This window comes from Condylura cristata, unplaced genomic scaffold (genome assembly GCF_000260355.1).
Source record: "Condylura cristata isolate star-nosed mole 26May11 unplaced genomic scaffold, ConCri1.0 scaffold00025, whole genome shotgun sequence".
Lineage (NCBI taxonomy): Eukaryota > Metazoa > Chordata > Mammalia > Eulipotyphla > Talpidae > Condylura > Condylura cristata.
This window is the reverse complement of record NW_004567126.1, coordinates 27,280,273-27,300,777: the sequence shown is the minus strand read 5'-3', so window position 1 is coordinate 27,300,777 and position 20,505 is coordinate 27,280,273. Positions and strand designations below refer to the sequence as shown.

Below are 20,505 nucleotides of genomic sequence, written 5' to 3'. Positions count from 1 at the left end.
CTTGGTGGGAATTGGTAGGGCTGTGTGAGGATTATGGGAACTATTATGTAAAATGTTTAATAAAGCCTTTGGCCAGGCAAAGGACTTTTCTCCTAAATAAAATGTATCTGAGGTATTATAATATTCTATTTTTTATAATCAGCTCAATAAATCCAAGAGATTTGAAAAAATCCAATACTCTTTCATGATAAAAACACACAGCAAACTAGAAATGAAAGGAAACCGTCTCAACATCATAAAATTTATAAGTGGAAAACCCACAGTAAACATCATACTAAATTGTGAAAATAATGGCAAATCACATCTAATAAGAGTTTAATAAAAAGAGTTTTTTAAAAAAACTCTTAGCAAGCCCTCCCTAGTGGCACAAGGGGTCAAAGTGCAGCACTAGGAAGCTCTCCACAGTCACTGCAACACGAATTCAATCCCTGGCCAGGGAACTGACCCACAGGGTGCAACAGACCTCTCCTGACCTGCCTGCTGCTCCCCTCATCAGTGTTTCAGTCAATCCACCTGTTCTGCTCCCCACTCTTGTCTCTGGTGAATCCTCTCACCCTCTTCTGTACCTCAGGCACCTCTGGCCTGTATCCTGTTCTTGTATGCATAAATAAATAAATCTTTAAAAAAAATAACTTAGAACTCAACAACAAAAAGATATAAGCAATGGAAGTAAGACATGGCAAAGGATGTAGATGGCCATTTTTTTAAGATACAGAAATAGCCAATAAGCATATGAAAAGATTTTTCAACACCACTAGTCACTAAGTAAATGCAAATCAAAACCTTAATGTGATGCTACTCCATATATATTAAAATAGCTATAATAAAAACTTAAAAGCAGTAACAAGCAGGGATAAGAAATGGGAGACGGGAAGTCTCATACTTTGTTACTGAGAATGTGAAACGGCGCCAATGCCATAGAGGTTTGGCAGTTCCTCAAAAGTTAAACACAGAATTACTGACAATTCTGTGACCCAGAAATTCCACCCCTAGATATCGATGCAAAAGAATGAAAACTGGAACTTTAAAATCCACACAGGCAGGTATATTAGCATCAGCACATTGACAGCAAGTAAGCGGAAGCAGCCCCAACGCCCACCCACAGGCGAACGTGCGAGCAAGCGAGCGAGCGAGGGCAACAAGCAGCGGTGCAGCTGATCTGCAGGCCTCAGGGCTTTCTTGTTCGCAAATGGCCGACTGACTCACTGAAATCGTTCATCCCCCACATACTCACGGCTTTCACCTTCATTCAGAGATACGCACAATGGGTACAAACTTGAATTGCCCGACAAGGTGATGTTGAACAAGGCTCTGCCTTCTTGCTTTAGCTCTTAGACTGCAAGCAAATGTACTTCTCACAGTAACATGTAGCACTAGGGGTTTTGCATTTTGTGCTTTCTGTTCGTGATTTTGCTACCTGAAATGGCCCCAAGTGTAGAGCAAAAGTGCAATCTATATAAGCACAAATACATGTTTTTTCTTTTTTTACTGAAGTGAGATTCACAAATACTGGATAGGGTCCTGGTCTCATCTGAGTGTCACCAGTAAGCAATCTCAGACTGCAGAATGTACAAGAACTCAACTCAGTTCAACTCAATCTGACACTGTCCACCGGAGACAGCATCAGATTCCACAGGAAAAAGGCTCATCTCCAAATACTGCCTGATACTTCACTAGTGAAGTGCTTCTCAGCACAGGAAAGTTGCAATGTGCCACTTAAAGAAAAGGTGTTAGATACCCTTTGCTCAGATGTGAGTTAGTACAGTAGGCTTAATGTAAATAAATCAAGAACAGCTATGTAATGAAGCATCTTTAAACAGAAACACACATAAAACAAGGTTTGTGTTGACTGGGTGGTGAGAACATGACAGAGGCTCACAGGAACCTAAAGCTGCATTTCGCCTACGAGCAGTGGATCTCTTCCCTAATCCAACCATCAAGATGAGCTAAGAACATAACTTGTCAAGGATGAGGAGAAACTATGTGACCATACAATAGAATGTTATTCACCCACAAAAAGGGAAGCACTAATGCTAAACAAATTTATCTCAGAAATGTTAAACTAAGTGAAATAAGTCAGACACAGAAAGACACATATAGTTTGATTCCCTTTATAGGAAATGTTTAAAATAAGCAAATTGATAAAAGAGAAAGCAGATTAGAAATTGCCAGAATATGGGAGGAGGGGTTCTGGGGAGTGGTTGTAGGTGCGCCTCCGGAGTGATGTAGAGTTTTGACACCAGAGGCGGCAGCCACACAGCAATGTAACTACACTAAATGCCATGGAATTATATACTTTGAAATGGTTAATTGAGGGAGTGCCTTTCTACTCACTAAACAGGATGCTGCCTGAGGGATTCATGACTCATGTAATAAAGTCAATTATATCTCTTACATAAATAAAAATAAAATGGCCAGTCACATATATTATGATTTATAAAAAACATATCTGTCATAGATAATCAAAATATATTCTCATATGTACTTGGTCTTTATCTACAGTTCCTGGCTCACAAAGCCCTTGAAATTTCTTAAATATTGAGAATGATAAAGGTACCTTTTTGTATGTGAATGACATGACTATAGGAAGCAACTAAAGATGGGGACCGGTTGCCAAGGGACCTGCTTAGGTAATCAGAGCTAATATGTCCAGTCCCACCTCAGACCACCCCGAAGAGGAGAAGGGCCCAAAGCTGAATCAATCCCCAGCAGCCAATGAGATGCCAGTCATACAATAAAGCCAACATAAAACCCCAAAGGAACTGTGCTGGGGGTGTTTCCGGGGTCCATGGACAAGCCATGCCATTACTTTGCCCAACACATCTCTTTCATCTGGCTATTTCTGGGTACCATTCCTTTAATAAGACAGTCAAGTATTACATAAAATATTGCCTGAATTCTGTGAGCTGCTCCAGAAAAGTAGCTGACCTGAGGGTGGAGTCATAGGAACCTCTGATTTAAAGCCAGCTGTTAGACAACAGAACTGGCCTTGCAAGTGACATCTGAATTATCAGGCAGTATTTGGAGATGAGCCTTTTTCCTATGGAATCTGATGCTCTCTCCAGTGGACAATGTCAGAATTGATTTGAACAGAGTTGAGTTCTTGTACATTCTGCTTGTACATTCTGCTGTCTGCTGTTGGTGTCGGGAATTCTACAGAAATACTCACCTCAGAAATGGGACCAGGACTCTGTCCAGTATTTATGAATCTCTCCTCAGTTAAAAAAAATTTTTTTGCTTTTTACATCTGTGGTATCATATAGATATTGGTCTTTGTCCCTGACGCCTGAGCGATGGGTGATAGGAGCTCCTTTTGTTCTGATGAGACAACTCTTGGTACATCCTCAACATGGAGCTGGTCACCAGAATGACCAAGCCTCGATTAGAAGCTCAGAACTGCCAGCCCCATCTCCCAACCTCCAGAGAGGGAGAGGACTACAGACTCAGCTAGTTCTCAACCATCAAAGAAAATTGTACATCATGGCTTTATAATTAAACTGAAAACAAAACAAACACCAACAAACCCTAAACAAGAATGTCTGGAGAACTCCAGGTAGGTGAGCACACGGCACACTGGGAGAGTAGAGCCTGGAGGAACTGGATACTCTGCAGACCTCACCCCTTGCAACTCTCCCATTTGACTGCTCCTGAGTTGCAGCCCTCTTAACAAGCCACTAACAGTGAGTTAAATATGTATCAGAGTTCGTGAATTGCTCTAGCAAATTATGGGACCTAAGGGGGAGAGTCACAGCCAGTTGATCACAAATACCAGAGGTCAGGGTGGCCAGGCTCATGACTGACAACTGAAGCAGAGGCAGGGCTGTGGGACTGAGTCCTTAACTATAGGTCTGTGCTAGTAACTCCAGGCAGACAGTATCAGAAATGACTGAATTATAGGCCACATAGTTGGTATCTGGAGAATCAAGGAGTGAAAGAAGGGGTATTGGAAAAGACACCACACATCTGGTATCAGAAAGAGTAAGAGGGCCCTCCCTGGTGGTGAAGGGAGTCAAAGCACAGCACTATAAAGCCAGCTGCAGCCACTGCAGCATGAGTTTGATCCCCGGCCAGGGAGCTGATCCACATGGCACAGCAGACTTCTCCCATGCATTGCTTCCCTCAGCAGTGTGTTTCAATCTGCCTGTTCTGTTCCCCACTCTGTCTCTGTGAATCCTCCCACCCCCTCCATACCTCTGACCTATATCCCAGTTCTTGTATGCATAAATAAATAATTCTTAAAAATTTTTTTTTAAAAAGAGAGAATAAGAAACCTCATTTGATATTAGAACTGATGTGAGTAAAAACAACTCAATATAAACATGTAGATTTCTCCAGCTACCCAAAAGTAGAATGTTCCTATTTGGTATGATTTGGTAGTTTATTTTTTGAATCTTGGAATATTAAAAAATGCTGCCATATGAATTAATGCTAATAGCTTTCCCAGATCCAAAAATTCTTACCAAATCATACCAAATAGGAGTGTTCTCCCTCCAGATAGCCTGGAAAGCCTGTATATTACTTGTCTCTGGGGTAGGGGAGTGGCTTATCAATAAGGAGCTTCCTGCCAGGTCAATCAGAATCTGGCCCTAATCAAGTTCTAGTGCCAAATGTCACATAAACTCTTAACTCCTTCATTTTACAGACAATGCCACATCCAGGGTCAAGTGTGGCTTAAAAAAATAAGCCTCACACCTGCACAAGAATGTGTCCTGTGTCTGAGAAAGCACCTATCCTTTTCTGGTGTAGATCCACCCTGTCACTGGAAAAGGAATGCACTTACTTTCTCAACTCTGGACCTTTGACCTCCTCTGCGCCTAAAAGCCTAGTCTAAACTGCCTTTGCCATACACTTTTCTAACCCAGATTAGCTAGAATTAGCAGTAATGAAAACAAACACTTCACCATCTTAACAGCACTAAGAAGCAAACACAACTAGGAGCCCCATCTTGGAGATAGAAAAACTGAGGCCCAAAGACATTATTTATCCACAGGCATTTTCTGTCTTCACTTATTAGATCAGAAATCACTACAACTGACCAGAAACAACACCCAAATGCAACCTTCCTGCATCAGGGTAAAGCATCCACTGACCCTGTTTGAAACAGCACTCCCAGTCTGACACTACTTTTGCAATTAATCCATATTCCCATTTCCACATATGTCTGATCTTAACAAAAATTCTAGAGCAGGGACCCCCATTCAGACCAGATTCGCAGAGCATGATACATAAATAACATTGTCTCTGCCAGCCAGATGTAAGCAAAAGACATAATTCATGAGCAAGTATTGTTTGAGGCCATGCTTATCCTGGGTAACTGAGCAACGAGTATGTCTGCTGGGTCAAATCCCAGCACTGCAGATTTCTATGTGACTTAACCATGTGACTGAGAATCCAGGAGCCCCTAATCCACAGGGAGTGTTGCAGGGCTTACCCAGGGACTCAACTGGGAGCACCCAGTGCAGTACTCTCTCTGGGCAGAACCACCAATGGACTGGTAGCCTAGCACCTTTGAATAAGTGCTGTTCTCACCTCTGAGCTCTCTCAATGTAGGACTAGCCTCTATAGCCTGAGCGCAAACCACCAAGACAGGATTCTAGCAAAAAGGGAAACAAGGAAGAGGGCCCAGGCCAGCACCCAGTAAGTATCCTGAGAGGACGGCCTGCAGTTCCTAGCACGGCCTCGTGGTGGCACTCAGCCCCAACCATAGTCCTCTTGAGGGGCTGGTCACAGATGATGAATATGAGCTTTTATTTTTTAAACAGAAGAAACCAGTCACCCACAAAATGTGTTCAAGTGAAAACACAGGCTAAAATTCAAAGTCTAAGATAGTAAACTATATGCATGTAAATTATTCCTCCAAAAACCCAATTCAAAAACCAAACTGCATGGCCGGTGAGCAGGTGTGGAGAGGGACGCACAGGCTCCCTCTAAGGGGCACCCAGGGAAGTGGTGGCCAATGAGAGAGAACCTCAGTCTGGAAGTTCAACAGGATCTCCCCTCCTACAGGAGACATGCCATCCACACCCCACCAGACACCCATGACTTCCTCACCCACATGTACATACACAGCACAGCTGCACCTACAGATGCACACCCCTGCTCCCCACTCCTGCCTCCACACATCTGCCTATCACATCCTCTCAGACTAACACTCCTGCATCCCCAAAAGAAGAAAGCCAGGATCCTGAAGGAACTCACATGATCTGCCATGCCCCAATGTCCGTGCAGACACCATGACCAGCAGGGACATGTCCTGAGGCCTGTGGGTCATTGGCTCCCTTTCCCACCAAGGCCAGGGCACAGGGGGGCTCAGGACAAGAAAAGTGCTGGGTCTGATACAGGGTCATGAGAGTAGCTCGGCAGAGGTCTGAGAGAGCGAGAGCAGCCTGCACCATCCCTTCTACTTGACACGAGGGGCAAATGCTCCCTCTAGGTTTCCATAACAACTGGGGCCCCTACCTGCAGTGGGCTGAAGTCACCCCCATTATGAGAACTGAGAACAGGGGTTGAACCAATAGGACCTGCTGCAGCCTGCTCCCAACATGACCAGCCTGGGAAGTCCTGGAGAGCCGTACACTGAGCCAGGAGACTGCAGAGGCCTGGCAGCCATTCTCCTGCCATGGGCCAACTGCCCTCAGATGCATGGCCTGAACAAGATTCCATAAACACAGGCAAAATTCAACCCCAAGGGACACTCTAGGAAGTGGCACTTAATACAGATGGAAACAAAGTAAGGAGACAAGCCACTCTTCCCCCAGACAAGTATTCTGATCGCTAAAATGGCCTCCCCCAGTTCTGAGTGAACTTCACACCACCCCAGCCAAATGGCATGCAAGGGAAGAAAACATTGGATCATGGGCTGGGCACTCATGTCAATTCGATGCTAACTTCCTGCTGTGCATGCTTGGGTTAGGGACACCCTCCCTGGGCCAGGGTCACAGTCTGAAATGGTGTCAAGGAGGCTTGGAGACTTGAAACTAGAAATGAAAACTGCTTCCTAGCAAATAGCCTAAATGTTCATTGAAGGATAAACTGGTAAAGAAAGTGTAGCCCATACAATGGAGTATCATTTAGACTTTTAAAAGTAGGAAATCCTGTCATTTTGACATAGATCCGCCTGGATAGCATTATAAAAAGTGAAATAGGCCAGAGAAAGACAAATGTTGAAAGATTTCAGTTATGTGTGGAATTTTTTTTTTTAAGATTTATTTATGCATACAGAACTGGGGTACAAGCCAGAGGTGCAGGGGCGGTGAGAGGATTCACCAGAGACAGAGTGGGATGCAAAACAGGCAGATCTATGAAGTACACTGCTGAAGGGAGCAGCAGGTGAGAGAGGAGGGGTGTGCTGTGCCATGTGGGTGGGTCAGCTCCCTGGCAGGGAATCACAGTTGTGAGTGGCTGCAGCTAGCTTCGTAGTGCGGTACTTTAACCTGTTGAGTCACCAGGGCCATGTGTGGAATTTAAAACAAAGTTTTAAAAATTCACTATCACAGAAACATAGAAAAGTGTTTGTCAGGGGCTAGAAAATAGGGAGAGGTTGGTAAAGGAGTCTAAATTGCATTTAGAGTGAATAAAGAGGGAGAGAATGAATGAAGTAGGAAAGCAGAAGGGCATTATTCTTCTTAAAGATTTATTTATTTATGCATACAGAAATGGGATACAGGCCAGAGGTGCAGGGGTGGCGAGAGGCTTCACCAAAGACAGAGGAGGGAGAAGAACAGGCCACCTGATGAAGTACACTGCTGAGGGGAGCAGCGGGTAAGACAGAAGAGGTCTGCTATGCCATGTGGTCACCTCCGGGGCGGGGATCGAGCGTGCACTGAACTGGCTGCGGCTTTCCTGCAGTGCTGTGCTTTAACCTGCTGCACTACCAGGGAGGGTCCAGGACATATGTTTTTACAGGGAAAAAATCAAGTTATGTGCTTTGGAATAAATGAAATATATACACACTTAAGGAGGTATCTTTTTGAGGTTCACAGATTCACAAATGTGAAATAATACGTAAAATGTGTTGGTTTTTCATGGAAGCAGCCCAAATGCCCAAAAGTATATGACTGGATAAAAAAGATGTGGTACATATATACAATGGAATATTACTCAGCAACCAAAAAAGAGAAACACATGTCTTTTGCAGCAACTTGGATGGAGCTGGAAAATATCATGCTTAGTGAGATAAGCCAGAAAGAGAAAGAAAAATACCGGATGGTTTCACTCATAGCAGGAGTATAATGGACCAGGCAAGAAAATAACAAAAATAATGAACAACCATATACCAGAGACATTTTGTGGGGGTGGAGTGGGGAATGGGGTCAAAAACAGGGGGGGGGGGGTGGGGAGGGAAGTGCATGGGATTATGGTGATGGCACACGGGTGACTTGGTGATGGGAAACCCGCGGGGATTACAATTGAGATGGCAAAAAAAAAGAGTACAAAATGATGTAAAAATAAACTTATAAAAAAAAAAAGCGTTGGTTTTTGTTAGGACAATTCTGTAAGGGAAGGTAAAAGAACAGTCATCAGGATTATTTTCCTTGTAGAAAATCAGTTTTATTTTATTACTGATAATTGTTTCATTTAAGTACTGTATGTTCGGTGAAGCCTTTCTTTCTTGCAAGTGAATCCTGGAGAAACACACGAGCAGGGCAAAGTAGTCTAGCTGAGACGTGGAGCGATGGCTGGGGTACAATTAACAGAGGAGGCAATTGGACAGAAAAGCCCACACTACTGAAGCCCTCCGGTCTCACTCAGGTTCCTCCAAGACTTACGACCTCATGTTCACAACCACCCTAGGTCCCTGTGAGAACACACCCACAGCCACCAGCTGCTTACAGGCTACTCCTGTGCCTCTGAGAGAGGGTGTTTGAGGCTATAAAATACATAAATGGATGATGACAGGAAAGTATAATTTACTGAAGTTAACTATGCCCCAGGCAATATAAAAGCTAAATGAGTATTAACTCTCCTGCAGGGTAGCTCTTTAAGCCTGTACAACTCTGTACTCGTTTGTCCCACCAGAGGAAAGAAAGAACCAAAAAACTGGGGAAAAGAGTAAGGTGTGAAAGATCTAAAGTATAACACGGTCACTACAGTTGAGAACTGGACTGTACCACTGAAATATGCAGGGTAGCACTTGAATGTTCTCACACTACACAAAAAGTAAAAAGTAAAATGGCAGCCAGTTAATTCAATAAGGAGAATCCTTTCCCAAAGAACATAAGCATTGAACCAACACATTGCACACTTTAAATGCCTTACAACTTTATTGGTTGCCTAGGCCTCAATAAAAGTGAAGTAAAGGAAAAGGAGAGGAAAAAAACCTGAATCCCCCACTGTAGTAATCCAATGCACAGTCCCGTACCAAGACACAGAAAGTAGGGCGAGAGTCCTGCTGGGCTCTGCAGACTGGGGAGGGAGAAACAGACAGGGAAGGTCGGTGCTACCCTCCTCCAAAGGCAGAGCCCCCAGGAAAAACTCCAGTCAGCTCACCACCATGCTGAAGCAGTATGGCCTAAGTGGTCCCCGAGAGCATCTCCCAGTCACCAGTGCTCCATGTCTCCTGTTGGACTTGAATGGAGATGGTCCAGCATGAAAGATTAAGGGGTAGCTGTGGGCACTCATGGAGGCTGCCACGGACACCACAGGAAAGGTCCCAGCTGAGGCACAAGCACATAGCATTCCACCATTCTCCCAGCTCCCCAGAGACCAGCAAGGATGCTCTGAACAAGGAGAAGCACTCTGAGACCCACACCCACTTCTATGATAATATCCAGCTTCTGTGTATGGCTGCTCCCCTGTGGGTAAGTCAGAGACTCCTGGCAAAGGCCTAAGGGAACTGGGAAGTCAAATATCACCAGTGGCTGGGGAGGCTGCAGATATAGACCCAGGTCAGAAAAGGGTGGTCTATGTGCCAGGGACCACACAAGTCTCATTCAGAACACAAAAGCCTCACTGGCCCCCTGGAACCTAAACTACTCTGAACCTCAAAAGAATTCAATCTAGTCAACATAGGGATGAGCCTGCTCTCCCCTCCCTGAGTTAGCAGGCACACTGCTGCTGACTTCCTTCTTCAGGTGGATTCAGTCTCCCCAGTCACCCAGAGAGGCTACTATCATTATCCCTTTCCACAGGCCCCCCCACAAGTCTGGAGAAGCCAGACACATAGCAGTCCCACAACTTGCCTCAACATCAGTCTCCTGCAAGATTTCCACACCCCACTGTCACCAATGGACAGATCAATGAGAGAAAAAATAAACGTCACCAATGGGCAGATCAATGAGAGAAAAAATAAACAAGAACATTAAAGCCCTAAATAATGACCTAAACCTCGTGGGCTTAGCAGAATCTGTAGGACACTCAAAAAAATCTTTAGTACACATTTTTCTCAAGTGCACATAGATCACCCTCTAGGACTGATCACAAATTGGGCTACAAGACAAATATCAACAGACATATTAAGATCAAAATCATACCAATTATCTCCTCTGATCATAAGCTAGGGACAGGCCATGAAAAGAAAGCAAAGAACCCTCCCACACTACTAGAAGACCTCTGGATTAATAAAGAGATCAAAGAAGAAATTAAAAAACCCTTTGAGATGAACAACAGAGGACACAACTTTCCAGAATGTGTGGGACACAGCAAAAGAGCAATGTATATAGCAAGACAGGCTCACATCAAGAAACAAGAAAGAAACCAAAGAAAACAACCTAACCTTCCATCTCAAAGAACTAGAAAAAGAACAACAAAAAAACCCCAAAAGCCAGTAGACGGAAATCATAAATCAAAGTATAAATAAACAAGATATAAATTTAAAAAATAATCCAAAGATCAACGAAACCAAAAGTTGGTTCTTCAATAAAATAAGGAATAGACAAATCTCTAGCCAGGCTCACAAAGGAAAAGATGGGAGAAAGTACAAATAAACAGGATCATAAATGAAAGTAGAGAAATTACAACAGACTCATCAGAAATCAAAAGCATAATCAGAGATTACTATATTTATATGCAAACAAGTTCAACAATCTAGAAGACATGGACAAATTCCTAGAACTATATAATCATCCAAAGCTAGATAATGAAATAGAATACCTAAACAGACCAAATACAAGCACTGAAATTGAAAGAGTAATCAAACCCTCCCCAAAAACAAAAGCCCAAGACAAGACAGCTTCACAAATGGATTCTACCACATATTTAGAAATGAACTAGCAACTATCCTGATACAAACTCTTTCAAAAATTGAGAAAGAAGGAATACTACCAAATATTTCTTATGAGGCCACTAATACCAAAACCAAAGACAACAACAAAAAAAGAAAACTATAAGCCAATCTCCCTAATGAATACTGATACAAAAATTCTTAGAAAAATCCTAGCCAACAGAATCTGACAATGCATCAAAAGGATAATATATCACAACCAAGTGGGATTTATTCCAGGGCCACAAGGATGGTTCAAAATCTGAAAATCAATTAATATAATCCAATACATGAGCAAATAAATAAATAAATACCATATGTTCACATCAATAGATGCTGAGAAAGCATTTGACAAAGTTCAATATCTGTTTATGATGAAGGCTCTTGAAATTCTCAGAGTAGAAGGAACATACCTTAACATAATAAAAGCTACATATGACAAAAACCACAGCCAATAGTCTTCTTACTGGTGAAAAGGCGAAAGCCTTTCATTTAAGTCAGGAACAAGACAATGATGTCCATTCTTATCACTGCTTTTCAATAAATACTGTAAGTCCTAGCCAGAGTAATAGACAAGAGAAAGACATACAAGGAATCTAAACAGAAAGAATCAGACTATCACTATTTGCAGGTGACATGATAATATACATAAAGAACCCTAAAACGCCACAGAAAAACTAATTAAAATAATAAACCAGTTTAATAAACTAACAGGATACAAAATCAACACACAAAAATCAGTAGTCTTCCTATATGCAAACAATCAATCTGGAGAAATAAAGAAGAAACTAAGAAAATCATCCAATTTACAATTGAAACAAAAACATCAAATACCTGGGAATAAACCTAACAAAAGAGATGAGTGGCCTATACAAAGAAAACTATAAATAAAACACTACTAAAAGAAATAGAAGACACAAAGAAATAGACATCCCCTGCTCATGGATTGAAAGAATTAACATTATTAAAATGGCTATCCTACTGAAAGCAATTTACAGATTCAATGTAATGCTGACAAAAATCTCAATGACGTTCTTCAAAGAAATAGAACAAATATTGATAAAATTCAGATGGAGTCAAAAAAACCTTGAAAAGTCAAAGCTCTCCTGACTAAGAAGGAGAATGAAGTTATCACATTCCCAGACTTCAAACTATACTACAAAGCCACACAGTTAAAACAGTATGTTAGGCCCTCCCTGGTGGTGCAGCAGGTTAAAGCACAGCACTGAGAATCTAAAGCCGCTTCCGCATGAGTTCGATTCCCGCCTGCCCCGGAGGTGACCACATGGTGTGGCACACCTCTCCTGACCCGCCTGCTGCTCCCCTCAGCAGTGTACTTCGTCGATCTGCCTGTTCTGCTCCCCGTCCTGTCTCTGGTGAAGCCTCTCACCGCCCCTGAGTCTCTGGCCTGTACCTCAGTTCTGTATGTACAGATAAATAAATCTTTAAAAAAAAAAATTTATTTACTTATACATAGAGAACTGGGGTACAGGCCAGAGGTATGGGGTAGGGGTGAAGGGTGAGAGGATTCACCAGAAATAGAGTGGGGACAGAACAGGCTGATGTGCTGAAATACACTGCTGAGGGAGCACTGTGTGGGTCAGGAAAGGTCTGCCACACGACGTGGGTCACCAACCTGGATGGGGATCGAACTTGTGCTGCAGTGGCTTTGGTAGCTTCACAGTGCTGTGCTTTAACCTGTTGCACCACCAGCAAGAACCCCTCAGTAACATCTTTAAAGAGACATCCCCCAAAGCAAAGAAAGTGAAGGAAAAGATAAACAGCTGAGATTACATCAAACTAAAAAGCTGTTGTACAGCAAAAGAGACATTAACCAAAACAAGGAGACATCCTACTGACTGGGAGAATATTTTTGCATTCCATACAAATGATAAGGGACTGATCACAAAGATTTACAAAAAGGTCACATGTCTCAACAAAAAGAAGGTAAACAGGCCCTCCCTGGTGGCGCAGCGGGTTAAAGCACTGCACTGAGAAGCTAAAGCCACTTCCGCATGAGTTCGATTCCCACCTGCCCCGGAGGTGACCACATGGCGAGGCAGACCTCTCCTGACCCGCCCGCTGCTCCCCTCAGCAGTGTACTTCGTCGATCTGCCTGTTCTGCTCCCCGTCCTGTCTCTGGTGAAGCCTCTCACCGCCCCTGAGTCTCTGGCCTGTACCTCAGTTCTGTATGTACAGATAAATAAATCTTTAAAAAAAAAAATTTATTTACTTATACATAGAGAACTGGGGTACAGGCCAGAGGTATGGGGTAGGGGTGAAGGGTGAGAGGATTCACCAGAAATAGAGTGGGGACAGAACAGGCTGATGTGCTGAAATACACTGCTGAGGGAGCACTGTGTGGGTCAGGAAAGGTCTGCCACACGACGTGGGTCACCAACCTGGATGGGGATCGAACTTGTGCTGCAGTGGCTTTGGTAGCTTCACAGTGCTGTGCTTTAACCTGTTGCACCACCAGCAAGAACCCCTCAGTAACATCTTTAAAGAGACATCCCCCAAAGCAAAGAAAGTGAAGGAAAAGATAAACAGCTGAGATTACATCAAACTAAAAAGCTGTTGTACAGCAAAAGAGACATTAACCAAAACAAGGAGACATCCTACTGACTGGGAGAATATTTTTGCATTCCATACAAATGATAAGGGACTGATCACAAAGATTTACAAAAAGGTCACATGTCTCAACAAAAAGAAGGTAAACAGGCCCTCCCTGGTGGCGCAGCGGGTTAAAGCACTGCACTGAGAAGCTAAAGCCACTTCCGCATGAGTTCGATTCCCACCTGCCCCGGAGGTGACCACATGGTGTGGCAGACCTCTCCTGACCCGCCCGCTGCTCCCCTCAGCAGTGTACTTCGTCGATCTGCCTGTTCTGCTCCCCAATCTGTCTCTGGTGAAGCCTCTCACCGCCCTGAGCCTCTGGCCTGTACCCCAGTTCTGTATGCATAAATAAATAAATCTTTAAAAAAAAAAAAAGGTAAACAATGGGTCAACAAATAGGCAGAAGAGCTAAACAGACACTTCTCCAAAGAAGAAATGCAAATGACCATATGAAAAAATGTTCAACATCAATTATAATAGGGAAATAAAAGTCAAAACCACAGTGTGATACCACCTTACACCAGTGAGAATATTAAAAAAAAAAACTGGCAACAACAAATGTTGGCAAGGATGTAGGGGAAAAAGGAACTCTTCTATACTGCTGGTGGGAATGCAAATTGGTCCAACTGTCATGGAAACCTGTGTGGAGGTTTCTCAAACTACTAAAAATGGAGCTACCATATGACCTAGCAATTCCGCTCCCACCCAAAGAACACAAAAACATTAATTCAAAAGCATATCTGTACCCCTATGTTTACTACAGCACTATTTACAATAGGTAAGCTATGGAAATGCCTAGAATCCAAATGCCTAGAAATAGATGACTGAATCAAGATGTAATGTATATATACATAATGGAGTACTATTCAGCAATCAGAAAAGATAAACTCATTTCATTCACAGCAACATGGATAGACCTAGAAGGGAATTATGCTCATGAAAAAAGGCCAGAAGGAAAAAAGAAAAACATTAAAAGGTTCACTTATAGGAGGAATATAGGGAAACCAAATAAGGGATCAGAAAAAAAAATATAACAATAATAAATTTTTTAAAAAATTAACAATCATGACTCAGACACTGTACAAGAAGTAGGAGGAAGAGGGATCAAAACAGTAGAGATGAGCACAAGGGACTATAGTGATGGTTCACAGGTGAATAGGTGGTGGGAATTTTAGGGGGAATACACCTAAAAGAAGAAAGCATACAAGCCTACACTGTACAAAAATGAACAATGATACACACACACTTAAAAACGAATATATATATATATGTTTATATATATAATTTTTTTTTAGCTCAATCTCCTGCCTCTGACATGACCCAGGCTTCTGTGAGCTGGACCCTGGGAGGTTGCAGAGCTAAATCCAGCCAAGTTGCAAACACTGAAATATCATTCAGTTCCCGGTACAGGTGTGCAACACGCCTGAGCACCACTCTCAGGCTTCTGACATCAGGTAGTGCACAGACCTGCCAGGGGTACATGAAGGAATCAAGCTAGTGGTGGCACCTGCAGGCCCCTCAGGGAGCTCACCTTCCAGAAAGATGGCAAAGCCTAGCTGGGCCCGTGAAAAAGCACCTAGTCATGACCAGGCCACCTCCAAGCCAGGAGAGGTCACCACTGGGTTCTGGGTGGTGCTGTGAGAAGTAGAGGAAGGCTGCAGTGCCTTGCTTTTTCATTATTAGGCTTTAAAAAGTGCTATGGCCTGAATGTGTCCCCCTTAAAAGTCAGGTTGATGCTATTGGAAGGTGGCCTGTGAGGGTGACAGAGTAGGTCCTGAGGGTGGCGCCATTATAAAATGAAAGCAGTGCCCTTAAAAGAAACCCCATAGAGTCCTCACCCTTTCCCATCATATGAGGGCAAAGCAAGAATTCTGTGACCTGGAAAAGGATGCTCAAGAACCACGCTGCACCCTGATCTCGGGCTTCCAGCATCCCAAGCTGGAATGCACTGCTTGTACATTACCCAGAACCCCAATCTGTGGGATTCTGTTGTAGCAGTCCAAAAGGAGTAAGACAATATATATAAAAATATATATTCAATGTAAATATTTAGAATACACATGGAAAAAAACACAAACCCTACTTACCCAGGTTACCACTTCAACATTTTTTGATAATTTTTTTCTATAAATAAGAAATATTGCTTTGTTCATACAATATTAAAAACTCTTTCCGCATTCCACCCACATCAAATGTTCCACTCAGAAGACTTTCCCATTCATAAGTTGTCTAGTTAATTTTCTACTTTTGAACATTTAAGTAATTTCCAGACCTTCGTCACTACTACGTGGTGACTAAACTTCCAGGTCCCTCCTGAAAGCACATCACTGCTGACTCAGGCACCATATACAAATTCAGGGCAAATGGACAGAATGAGACCAGTTGTACCTCCACAACCAGAGCCACACCCACCCATTCTCCCCACTTGCTGCCAGGCAACCTCCCCCTCCACCGGAGAGGGCAGAAAACTCGCCATGATACTAGGATGTCTCCACCACTGGAGATGTCAACATCCTGTCCCCCGGACAGCAGCTAGTGCCATTTCCCCTTGGGTGAACTGTGCATCCTTCCTGCTTCTACTCTGGGACCTTACCTTGTTTTTGAAGTACACCTCGATGGGCATGATGAAGCCAGCATAACCAGACTCTTCCACTTTGTAGGGGGGCTCCTTGCACACTAAAAAGGGAAAACACACTAGTCAGCTTCTTGCCTATTCAAAGATCCAGCCCCTCAGCAGTAAACATGCTACTGCTCTGTTCTGGAGGCCAGGCCCTGCACCCCCTCCTCCCATACACTTCCAGGAGGGCTGAGGGATTCATGCCAAAGGGATCACAGGAAATTCAAGAAGAGCAAAGCAATAGAAAGAGGACTCCACCTTGGAAAGCAAGAAAGAGGCATGAGTTAGGCTAAGGCAGAGCAGCCAGTGTGGGAGCAGATTGTACAAGTTCACCTAGCTCTGGGCTGAGAGTGTGACATATTGTTCTCTACTTTTAGAAAGTAAATAAGAACCATAAAGATCAAGTCCCCCTGGTCCTCCATCTCTCCCTTTCCAGGAGCAATTACTCTTGGGAAACAGGAAAACAAACAAAACCCTACAGATCATTAAAATCTTTAATATACTTATGTCTGTAGTAGTCAGGTTATTCGTTGTTGTAAGGGTGCTCTTAGAAAAAAATTACAGCTCTCAAATATCTCATCAAATGTACCTCAACTATCCGCGAAGCCTATGCAAACAAAACTGGAAAGCAGGGTAGGTTTGGAGACACCAGAGACCGTCGAGGGCAGGGCTGCTAGACAGTCTTGCCAGGGATCCTAGTCTGCAATGCAGGGCAGGGGCTCAGGGCTTCAGTGTGTACACTTGGCCCAGGATCTCACAGGTCAGGTGCCACAGAAGGGAGCCACAGGCAGACACAGGGAAGAGCATGAGAGGCCACGGCTCTGGCACCCTCCGGAGACACCCTTGTCCCATTACCTCTGCCTCCCCGCTGAAGCCCCACCCTCTCACTGGTAGATGGTAGGCTACCATCTCCCCCATCATTTAGAATAAAGCTCAAACTCTCATGCTGGTAAGTTAATATAAATATTTTTTGGATATGAAAAGTCAAAAATAAACCAATATGCTTTTACAATTGAAGGTGCAGAGGAAGGACGTGAAAGCTAGAGACTACCCCTGGGTGGCCTCACCTCCCACAGTGCAAGTTTGGTTTGTTATGTGTATAAATATTTAATTCAAAAGATACATTTTAATACATACAGTATACTTTGGAGGCTGGAGTCTTATAAGAAATTCACTCACTCTCCAACCTGATCTATTTTTCATTTAAAACTGACAAGATGTGATTCAGCAAATTTTGAAAAAATTCCTCTGAAACAGCTGCCCTTTGCAACAAGTCAAATTCAGCTATTAAAGTCTCTCCACAAACTGACACTTTAGGAAATGCACCTCACCTCTTGTCCCCCTTTTCAGGAACTTGGAGCTCAGAGGAAATACCCCTTACACATGTATGACCACCAGCAGGTGACTGAATCTACCTCAGAGGAACTCTAGGAGGCTGTTGCAACACAGCTCACAGCACAGAACCCAAGTTTGTGATAGATAGAGAGCGTTATTAATGACCTCCAGCAGTCACTCGGCTACTGAGGTAGACAGGAAAAGCCATGAAATAAACTATAGGTAGATGAAAATCATCCTCTGAGTCTGTCCTAGAGAAAAAGGGAGAGGTCAACAGGGAGATGGGGAAGGACTGAACTAGAAGCTGTGAGAAGAGAAGCAAAGGCAGCTCAACCCAGGAGAAGGAATCCCCCAGTCTACTCCACTGTCAAGCATGAAAGCAACCTGGGAGGACATCAATAGGGATGGGCATGTCCATGTTCCTGTAAAAACAGGCAATGCTCAGGGGTCCTCCCTGGTGGCGCAGCGGGTTAAAGCACAGCACTAAGAAGTTTAAGCCACTTCCGCATGAGTTCGATCCCCGCCTGCCCCAGAGGAGACCACATGGCGCGGCAGACCTCTCCTGACCCGCCCGCTGCTCCCCTCAGCAGTGTACTTTGTCAATCTGCCTGTTCTGCTCCCCACTCTGTCTCTGGTGAAGCCTCTCACCGCCCCTGAGCCTCTGGCCTGTACCCCAGTTCTGTAGGCACAAATAAAAAAATTTAAAAAAAAAAAAAAAACAGGCAATGCTCACCTGGCCCCCAAGCCAGTTTATTATAGACACCCTACTCTAGATCACAGGTAGCTCACCTGGTTCCTCTGAGTCTGTCTCCCCACTATTAGAGGCTGTGAGGAGGATGATTACCTCATACCCTGCATATGAAAGAGCTCAGTGGGAAGTGACAACAAGTGGCATGCGCTGCTGTTATTAAGAGGTGTTTCTAGTTATCTGCCATAGACAGTGGAACAGCCCCGCTATCCTAGCAGAGAGGATCAAGAGGAAAGAGAGGTAAAGCCTCAGGGAAAGGACAGATGACAGAAAGGGATATCTGAAAGTTGACAGAAGAAACCAGAAGAGAAAGAAACACTAGGAATCTCAAGTTAACTTCCCTTCTGACCCAAAAGTTTCTATTTCTGTAACCATCTGCTAGATGGTAAGACCCGTGCTGGCGCAGGTGTCCAGATAGGAGCCAGGATGGGTTCCTGTTTCAGCCTGAGGGGTCCACACTGCTCATGGCTTAAGTGTTGACCTCACCCCACCACCAACTGCTGTACTGCCAGGATCACAAGCCCACATGAAATGTTTATTGCATCCTTATTTGACATGTCAGGCCCTCGAGCACTCAGTGGTGAGGGAAGCAAACGTGGACGGCCTCACTCCACACAGGCTCAGAGATAATCACTAGCTTCATTCCCAGTTCCCCCAGAAGTGTTCTCTGACCCCATAAACTGGGTGACTTCCCACTTCTCCGCCCCATCAGATATGTCCTCTGATGATCAGGACCTCCCAGCCACAGGTAATGGAGATCTTTTTAGTGGATTAAGGTGTCCTTAATGACAGGGATTCATTCTGAGAAAAGTGTCAATAAGTGATGTCTTTGCTGTGTGAACAACAGAGTATAACGACACAGATCTAGATGATGAGCCGACTCTACACGGAGGCACGAGGGAATAGCCTATTGACCCTATCAGCTACACATTTGTGAGCAAACACAGATGACATGTGTACATGGATGAGGCAGTCTGAGAGATAAAGTAGGGAAGGAACACATGAGAAATCAGACAGAAGTGAAATGCAGTCTTGTTAATGCTTTTCTGCCCTAAACACCATGAAATTTTTTCATCAAATGTAGGCCCAATAAGCAATTTCCCAACTACTCACCAGGGTCGTGCAAGCTACCGTTCCCACCCACTAGCCACTGGCTCCACCCTCAGAGCTGATTCTAACCAATGACACGTGGCGCCAGCACCACCTCCTCTGGGTTTTTCCCTAAACTAACCAGGAGAAGCAGGAAGAGGGCAGTCCAGGGCCGGAGGAGGGCCCATGCCCACTGGGCAGCTTTGGGGCACTGGCTGGAACCTCACTTAGCATAGGCCTGATGCTCCCTGGAGAACTTCAAGCCCTTCAAGGAGAGAACTCAAATGGGTTAGCGTCACAAGTAGGCGGCTCCAAAGAGCTCTAGGCCAGCGGTTACTCACCTCGCTTGGGCTTGGGGAAGCTGTCGTGCAGCCGGAAGACCACCTTCTCCACGAAGTGCTGGATCTCACACTGCTCCGGGCCACGGACAAACACCATCCAGTCATGGGTGAATCCCTCCATGGTGGGCTTCTTACGCAGTTGGGCTCGATGTCCCAGCTCTAACTTGACCTGGACAGTGCACTGTAGGGAGCAAAAAGAGGCAGGGAGGGGTCAACACAGAGTCCAGAGCAGGGCCCTGCAAGCTGCCCTCCCCATCGCCAGCAGAGCACAGGCAACACTGGCTGCATTAAGTACAAAGACTCCTGAGTAGTGAAGCAATCATGTGCTTCCGACCAAAATCCAGAGCTCAAGCAGTTTCTGTGTGCTTATGTGGACTGGCATGGTGCTAAGCTCTTCATGTGTCTTCTTCCCCAGCAAACCCACACCAAGCCCTATGTCCACCCGCTCATCCTCTCCATGCTGTTGTTCAAATAAGCCAAGTTCATTTCAGGGCCTTCACACCACTGGACCCCTCTTAGCAATCTGGGTGCTCTTGCTATGGACGCTCCAGACAAGGAG

At 44.3% G+C, this 20,505-nt stretch overlaps 1 protein-coding gene across 2 annotated transcripts in view; it reads right to left on the bottom strand.

The window, feature by feature from the left end:
* Positions 1 to 20,124, bottom strand: part of MLLT1 (myeloid/lymphoid or mixed-lineage leukemia (trithorax homolog, Drosophila); translocated to, 1) — a 55,920-nt gene extending 35,796 nt beyond the window's left edge. For both annotated transcript variants that reach the window (XM_012729836.1, XM_012729837.1), the window contains exons 1-2: positions 19,947 to 20,124; positions 16,410 to 16,492 (exon numbers count right to left, since the gene is read on the bottom strand). In XM_012729836.1, the coding sequence (XP_012585290.1) occupies positions 16,410 to 16,492; positions 19,947 to 20,067 (204 nt within the window). In that variant the 5' untranslated portion in view covers positions 20,068 to 20,124. The remainder of the gene's footprint in view (positions 1 to 16,409; positions 16,493 to 19,946) is intronic.
* Positions 20,125 to 20,505: the final 381 nt, after the last annotated feature.